Source organism: Hordeum vulgare, chromosome 1H, assembly GCF_904849725.1.
Source record: "Hordeum vulgare subsp. vulgare chromosome 1H, MorexV3_pseudomolecules_assembly, whole genome shotgun sequence".
In the NCBI taxonomy this organism is placed as follows: domain Eukaryota; kingdom Viridiplantae; phylum Streptophyta; class Magnoliopsida; order Poales; family Poaceae; genus Hordeum; species Hordeum vulgare.
This window is the reverse complement of record NC_058518.1, coordinates 405389283-405398050: the sequence shown is the minus strand read 5'-3', so window position 1 is coordinate 405398050 and position 8768 is coordinate 405389283. Positions and strand designations below refer to the sequence as shown.

At 46.2% G+C, this 8768-nt stretch overlaps 1 protein-coding gene across 1 annotated transcript; it reads right to left on the bottom strand.

The window, feature by feature from the left end:
* Positions 1–413: 413 nt before the first annotated feature.
* LOC123412282 lies at positions 414–1637 on the bottom strand. The gene is made up of 2 exons (XM_045105234.1): positions 1222–1637; positions 414–1131 (listed from the first exon to the last, which is right to left on the bottom strand). The coding sequence occupies exons 1-2, from the start codon at positions 1357–1359 to the stop codon at positions 661–663; spliced, it is 609 nt and encodes a 202-aa protein (XP_044961169.1). The 5' UTR covers positions 1360–1637; the 3' UTR covers positions 414–660.
* Positions 1638–8768: the final 7131 nt, after the last annotated feature.

Below are 8768 nucleotides of genomic sequence, written 5' to 3'. Positions count from 1 at the left end.
GAACAATTTTTAACTCAGCAAACATATTTTAAACATACGAGGTTTTTAGTTTAAAAATTCCGAATTGGTTTAAAGATGGAAGGAAACAGAATGAGGGAAAAAAAGATAAAAACAAAATAAAAAAAATAGCAAAGCAAGCCACGCATATGTGAGGAGGACTTACGGGAGAAAAGGAGAGATTGGGAAACCTTGGTCTGTCCGCTGAAATCGTTAGGCCTTAGCCACCATGCTACGTACGCGTCTTCGAGTTTTCTCAGTATCACATACTTTGGAAAGGAAAAAACTGAATCGTTTTTTGACTTACGGTGGCATGACGGGTAATTTATGCCAACTTCAGGGGTAATTTTAATGACGTAGCATAGAAGCAATAGGTGCTTTATTAATAGGTAAAGATTTATAAAAAAACTTGTCCGTTAGCAAAAACTGATTTATTAAAGATGAGAAAAGCCAGGGTTCCTTTTCAAAAGAAAAACATGGTGAGAAAAAACCACACACCGCAAGGAAGATATGGAAAGTTACGGACAGCTGGTCATCGCCACAACTCGGAAAACACTGACTGACATGTGGTCCAAGTTCTAAAAAAGTCGAACAAGAAAAACACCTCTCCAAGGCAGTCACGTGGCTCAACTTGTAGGAGAACAGTCACCAGACAGGAGAGCTTCACGTCACGAGGTAGATGGGCATCGCCGGAGCAGCCCCTCCCGTCCCCCCGGCGCCACCATGGAAACTGGCGTCCCTGAGGCTGACGTACGGAACTCCGACCGAGGCAATGCCTAGCTCGGCGGCGGCCAGGTGACCAGACCGCACGGCCGGCGACCAGCACATGCACCCCGTGGAGTCGTCGTCGCCTCCGTCATCGGCGAAGTAGAGTGGCCGGGGAGCGAACGCAGCAGCAGCACTGCAGGAGGAGGAGGGGCCTCTGCCATTGGCCTGAGCGGTGGGGTTAGACTTGGACGAGGGACGCTTGAAGAAGAGGAGCGCCGCAGAGGCCGCAGAGCTCCACCACCCGCGGCGGCGCTGCTTGCTATTGTGCTGCGCGTGCTGGTGCTTCTTCGAGATGGGCTTCTGGAGCTTGAACCGCCAGGGGTCCAGCAGCGCAGGCGTCTGCTGCTGGTGGCGCTTCACGTTGGGCTGAGAAATTGAAGGAGCAGAGCGAGTTTCAACAGTTGGGAAGCCGAGAAATTGATCGAGGAACTAATAGTTAATTAAGAGGAGACTGACCTGCGGGGAGAGGCGGAGGAGCTGGGGGTCGAAGCCGTAGTCGCTGAAATGGTGCGTCGGCTCCGTCTCGTCGGCAGCTGCTGCGAACGGGAAGACCGGCGTCCTCGTCGTGGCGGTGGCCGCCCTCTTCTTCCCCATGACTGGACTACGGACTAACTCCACAGCCGACTTACCAGCCAATTATGAGTCCTGTAGTATACAGTAGTACAAGTGAAGAGCGGAATGGAAGACAAAATGGAAAACTCGTGGAAGCTCTGTTTTCGGCGAATATTTCTTTGTAGTACGCTCCTCCTTGGGAGTAATAAACTGAGTGAGTTCGATGGATTAGTGCCGGAGCGTGTCGAGATGAGTGGGTGCTGGCGGGTGACGAGCTGAGCCGATGACTGGTAGCGACTAGCGAGTGGGCGCGGCAGTGATGAGTGGCGGGGGCAGGTAAATAGTGACCGTTGCAGCCGCTGCGCCCACGCGCGTGGCCACCTTTTTCTTCCTTTTCGTCGTCTTCCTTTGCAGGGGCTAGCGTGCGCTCCGTTTTCTCCCTTCTGGCTGCACCGCTCGCAGTAATGAAGCTGCCGCTGGCTGCCACCACAAGCTTACTGCAATGCTGCTGCTTCATGATGGAGGCTGAGTACTCTGATGCGAGTATCCGACTGATTTACCAACATGATCATGGTGCGAACAACGCGTGTTTCGGAACAGAGTAGCACAAGGTCACAGCGCACTCTTTTGCCAGATTCTCTCTTCGGATTGTAAAAAAAATATGAAGTGCAATTTTGGAAGAAGGTGAGGAGGGGGACGATTATGAAAGAATCGACCAAAAGAACTATCCATGGAGTGAGGCCCTGTTTGAAACATATAATCTAGTTTTTATAATCTATTATGTCTTTAAACAGGATAAATTATGATGTAGATTATAAAAACTAGATAAACAGATTATTAAAAACTCATAATCTACCATACCCAGCTAAAATCAGATTATGAATTGCTAATGACCCATTGCCCTTGTAAAGTTGAAGATAATTACATTTCTGCCACCACCACCCTCCTCTTTTAAAAAAAACAGAGGACGGACATGTCATTATGCAATATAAAATCTGGATTATAGTTTATATAATCGGACCTCCAAACATGCTCATCTAGATTATTTTTATAAACCAGATTATATAATCTATCTTCATAATCCAGATTATTATAATCTATTGTGGTTTCAAATAGGGCCCGAGATCCGTGTCTCATAAAATGTGAGATAACGGGAAGGAAACTGAGACAATGGTCGGGTTTGCGTGGACCTCTTTCTAGTTTTTTTAAACAAAGGCAAAAGCTTTGCCTCATCGATTAATTAAAAAAATTTAGTTAATTAAAGAAAAACCGAGCAAATATCAATACAAACGGATCACGGACTAACTACTCACATGACAAGAAACCCCACATACGCACACACGGTTGCCGCAGATTACACTATATCCACAAACCTCGGCATCTACTACGCCATGTGATCCCCGATAAAAACACCTCGACAAAATACATCAGAAACCTTCCAACCCACAACAACAACCCAATCCAGAAGGACGGGCCGAAAGACTCAATATCATCCATCAACCAGCCACAGACGCCTTGTCTATGGCACTACTCTTACCTATGTCCACCTTCTATTGTTTGCCTATTATTGATGTCCCTGTTAGGAGGTAAGCAATTGACCTATCCAAACCAGGTCTTCCAACCTCCACACTGACGAGCATGTTGTTGGGGAATGTTGTATGGGAAACAAAAAAAATTCTACACGCACACAAGATCTATCCATGGTGATGACCATCTACGAGAGGGGAGAGTGCATCTACATATCCTTGTAGATCGCTAAGCGGAAGCGTATATAATGCGGTTGATGTAGTGGAACATCTTCGCGATCAAAACCGCATCCCGTCCCGCGATCTCATCACAATCCGTCCCGCGATCCCATCACGATCCATCCTGATCTAGTGTCGAACGGACGGCGTCTCCGCGTTTAGCACACGTACAACTTGATGACGATCACTGTTGGAATTATGCCCTAGAGGCAATAATAATATAGTTATTATTGTAATTCCTGTATCAAGATAATCGTTTATTATCCATGCTATAATTGTATTGAATGAAGACTTATATACATGTGTGGATACATAGACAAAACACTGTCCCTAGCAAGCCTCTAGTTGGCTAGCCAGTTGATCAAAGATAGTCAGTGTCTTCTGATTATAAACAAGGTGTTGTTGCTTGATAACTGGATCACGTCATTAGGAGAATCACGAGATGGACTAGACCCAAACTAATAGACGTAGAATGTTGATCGTGTCATTTTGTTGCTACTGTTTTCTGCGTATCAAGTATTTGTTCCTATGACCATGAGATCATATAACTCACTGACACCGGAGGAATACTTTGTGTGTATCAAACGTCACAACGTAACTGGGTGACTATAAAGATGCTCTACAGGTATCTCCGAAGGTGTTCGTTGAGTTAGTATGGATCGAGACTGGGATTTGTCACTCGGTGTGACGGAGAGGTATCTCGGGGCCCACTCAGTAATACAACATCACACACAAGCCTTGCAAGCAATGTGACTTAGTGTAAGTTGCAGGATCTTGTATTACGGAATGAGTAAAGAGACTTGCCGGTAAACGAGATTGAAATAGGTATACGGATACTAACGATCGAATCTCGGGCAAGTAACATACCGAAGGACAAAGGGAATGACATACGGGATTATATGAATCCTTGGCACTGAGGTTCAAACGATAAGATCTTCGTAGAATATGTAGGATCCAATATGGGCATCCAGGTCCCGCTATTGGATATTGACCGAGGAGTCTCTCGGGTCATGTCTACATAGTTCTCGAACCCGCAGGGTCTGCACACTTAAGGTTCGACGTTGTTTTATGCGTATTTGAGTTATATGGTTGGTTACCGAATGTTGTTCGGAGTCCTGGATGAGATCACGGACGTCACGAGGGTTTACGGAATGGTCCGGAAACGAAGATTTATATATAGGATGACCTCATTTGATTACCGGAAGGTTTTCGGAGTTACCGGGAATGTACCGGGAATGACGAATGAGTTCCGGGAGTTCACCGGGGGGCAACCCACCCCGGGGAAGCCCATAGGCCTTGGAGATGGAACACCAGCCCTTAGTGGGCTGGTGGGACAGCCCAAGAAGGCCCTATGCGTCATAGGAAGAAAATCAAAGAAAAAAAAAGAGGAGGTGGGAAAAGGGGGAAGGACTCCTCCTTCCAAACCTAGTTGGACTCGGTTTGGAAGGGGAGGGCTGCCCCCCTTGGCTCGGCCGAAACCCTTAGGGGTCCTTGGACCCCAAGGCAAGGCTACCCCTCTTCCCCCTATATATACGGAGGTTTTAGGGCTGATTTGAGACGACTTTTCCACGGCAGCCCGACCACATACCTCCACGGTTTTTCCTCTAGATCGCGTTTCTGCGGAGCTCGGGCGGAGCCGTGCTGAGATAAGATCACCACCAACCTCCGGAGCGCCGTCACGCTGCCGGAGAACTCTTCTACCTCTCCGTCTCTCTTGCTGGATCAAGAAGGCCGAGATCATCTTTGAGCTGTACGTGTGCTGAACGCGGAGGTGCCGTCCGTTCGGCACTAGATCGTGGGACTGATCGCGGGATGGTTCGCGGGGTGGATCGAGGGACGTGAGGACGTTCCACTACATCAACCGCGTTCACTAACGCTTCTGCTGTACGGTCTACAAGGGTACGTAGATCACACATCCCCTCTCGTAGATGGACATCACCATGATAGGTCTTCGTGCGCGTAGGAAAATTTTTGTTTCCCATGCGACGTTCCCCAACAGTGGCACCATGAGCTAGGTTCATGCGTAGATGTCTTCTCGAGTAGAACACAAAAGTTTTTGTGGGCGATGATGTGCGTTTTGCTGCCCTCCTTAGTCTTTTCTTGATTCCGCGGTATTGTTGGATCGAAGCGGCTCGGACCGACATTACTCGTACGCTTACGAGAGACTGGTTTCATCGCTACGAGTAACTCCGTTGCTCAAAGATGACTGGCGGGTGTCAGTTTCTCCAACTTTAGTTGAATCGGATTTGACCGAGGAGGTCCTTGGATGAGGTTAAATAGCAACTCATATATCTTCGTTGTGGTGTTTGCGTAAGTAAGATGCGATCCTACTAGATACCCATGGTCACCACGTAAAACATGCAACAACAAAATTAGAGGACGTCTAACTTGTTTTTGCAGGGTATGCTTGTGATGTGATATGGCCAACGATGTGATGTGATATATTGGATGTATGAGATGATCATGTTGTAATAGATAATATCGACTTGCACGTCGATGGTACGGCAACCGGCAGGAGCCATAGGGTTGTCTTTATACTAACGTTTGTGCTTGCAGATGCGTTTATTATTTTGCTAGGATGTAGCTTTAGTAGTAATAGCATGAGTAGCACGACAACCCCGATGGCGACACGTTGATGGAGATCATGGTGTGGCGCCGGTGACAAGAAGATCGTGTCGGTGCTTGGTGATGGAGATCAAGGAGCACGTGATGATGGCCATATCATGTCACTTATGAATTGCATGTGATGTTAATCCTTTTATGCACCTTATTTTGCCTAGAACGACGGTAGCATTATGAGGTGATCTCTCACTAAAATTTCAAGACGAAATTGTGTTCTCCCCGACTGTGCACCGTTGCTACAGTTCGTCGTTTCGAGACACCACGTGATGATCGGGTGTGATAGACTCAACGTTCACATACAACGGGTGCAAAACAGTTGCGCACGCGGAACACTCGGGTTAAGCTTGACGAGCCTAGCATGTGCAGACATGGCCTCGGAACACATGAGACCGAAAGGTCGATCATGAATCATATAGATGATATGATTAGCATGGGGATGCTTACCACTGAAACTATGCTCAACTCACGTGATGATCGGACTTGAGCTAGTGTAAGTGGATCATGAACCACTCAAATGACTAGAGAGATGTACTTTTTGAGTGGGAGTTTAGCAAGTAATTTGATTAAGTTAAACTCTAATTATCTTTAACATAGTCTAAGTCCACTTTGAATATATTTGTGTTGTAGATCATGGCTCACGCGACAGTCACCCTGAATTTTAATACGTTCCTAGAGAAAGCTAAGTTGAAAGATGATGGAAGCAACTTTGTAGACTGGGCTCGTAATCTTAAGCTAATCTTACAAGCTGGGAAGAAGGATTATGTCCTTAATGCTGCGCTAGGAGATGAACCACCCGCTACGGCTGATCAGGATGTTAAGAACGCTTGGTTAGCACGTAAGGAGGACTACTCGGTAGTTCAATGTGCAGTCTTGTATGGCTTAGAACCGGGACTTCAACGTCGCTTTGAGCGTCATGGAGCATTTGAGATGTTCCAAGAGTTGAAGTTTATCTTTCAGAAGAACGCCCGGATCGAGAGGTATGAGACCTCCGATAAATTCTATGCTTGCAAGATGGAGGAGAACTCGTCTGTCAGTGAACATGGGCTCAAAATGTCTGGGTACTCAAACCGTCTAGCTGAGCTGGGGAATGAACTCCCGCAAGAGGCTATCACTGACAGAATCCTTCAATCACTGCCGCCAAGCTATAAAGGCTTTGTGTTGAACTACAACATGCAAGGGATGAACAAGTCACCCGGCGAGTTGTTTGCGATGCTGAAAGTCGCAGAGTCTGAACTCCGTAAAGAACATCAAGTGTTGATGGTGAATAAGACCACTAGTTTCAAGAGAAACGGCAAAGGCAAGAAGGGTAAATCAAAGAAGATCGGCAAGTCTGTTGCCAATCCGACGAAGAAACCCAAAGCTGGACCTAAGCCTGAAACAGAGTGTTACTATTGCAAGGGTATGGGTCACTGGAAGCGCAATTGCCCCAAGTATCTGGCTGATAATAAGGCGGCCAAAGAAAAATCAGGTATATTTGATATACATGTTATTGATGTGTACTTAACCGGCTCTCGTAGTAGTGCCTGGGTATTCGATAACGGTTTTGTTGCTCATATTTGCAACTCGAAACAGGAACTGCGGAATAGACGAAGGCTGGCGAAAGATGAAGTGACGATGCGCGTAGGAAATGGTTCCAAGGTTGATGCAATCGCCGTCGGCACAGTTTCACTTCAGTTACCATCAGGATTAGTTATGAACTTGAATCATTGTTATTTAGTGCCTGCGTTGAGAATGAACATTATATCTGGATCTTGTTTATTGCGAGACGGTTACTCTTTTAAGTCAGAGAATAATGGTTGTTCTATTTCTATGAGTAACATCTTTTATGGTCATGCACCCAATGTGAGAGGATTGTTCATATTGAATCTTGATAGCGATACACACATACATAACATTGAGGCCAAAAGAGTTAGAGTTAACAATGATAGCGCCATATTTTTGTGGCACTGCCGCTTAGGTCATATTGGTGTAAAGCGCATGAAGAAACTCCATGCCGATGGACTTTCGGAGTCACTTGACTTTGATTCACTTGACACGTGCGAACCATGCCTCATGGGCAAGATGACTAAAACTCCGTTCTCTGGAACAATGGAGCGTGCAAGTGATTTGTTGGAAATCATACATACCGATGTGTGTGGTCCGATGAGCGTAGAAGCACGCGGCGGATATCATTATTTTCTCACCTTCACTGACGATTTGAGTAGATATGGTTATGTCTACTTAATGAAGCACAAGTATGAAACATTTGAAAAGTTCAAGCAATTTCAGAGTGAAGTTGAAAATCATCGTAACAAGAAGATCAAGTTCCTACGGTCCGATCGTGGGGGTGAATATCTGAGTTTCGAGTTTGGTGCTCACTTAAGACAATGTGGAATTGTTTCACAGTTGTCACCGCCTGGAACACCACAGCGTAATGGTGTGTCCGAACGTCGTAATCGTAATTTATTAGAGATGGTGCGATCTATGATGTCTCTTACCGATTTGCCGTTATCGTTTTGGGGTTATGCATTAGAAACAGCTGCATTCACTTTAAATAGGGCACCATCAAAATCCGTTGAGACGACACCATACGTACTATGGTATGGCAAAAGGCCAAAGTTGTCGTTTCTTAAAGTTTCGGGATGTGATGCTTATGTCAAAAAGCTTCAGCCTGAAAAGCTGGAACCCAAAGCGGAAAAGTGCATCTTCATAGGTTACCCAAAAGAGACAGTTGGGTACACCTTCTATCTCAAATCCGAGGGCAAAGTGTTTGTTGCTAAAAACGGAGCTTTTCTCGAGAAGGAGTTTCTCTCGAGAGAATTGAGTGGGAGGAAGATAGAACTTGACGAGGTTGTCGAACCTCTCATCCCTCTGGATGGTGGCGCAGGGCAAGGGGAAACCTCTGTAGTTGCGACGCCGGTTGAGGAGGAAGTTAATGATGATGATCATGAAACTCTGGTTCAAGTTTCTGTCGAACCACGCAGGTCGACGAGACCACGTGCTGCTCCAGAGTGGTACGGTAATCCCGTCTTATCAATCATGTTGTTGGACAACAATGAACCTGCAAAATGGTGGGCCCAGATTCCAACAAATGGCTAGAATCCA

Coding starts and splice junctions, on each gene's coding strand:
- LOC123412282 (XM_045105234.1), bottom strand. CDS start 1,359: ATGGGGAAGAAGAGGGCGGCCACCGCCACGACGAGGACGCCGGTCTTC. Junction 1,132..1,221: donor TCCTCCGCCTCTCCCCGCAG/GTCAGTCTCCTC, acceptor TCAATTTCTCAG/CCCAACGTGAAGCGCCACCA.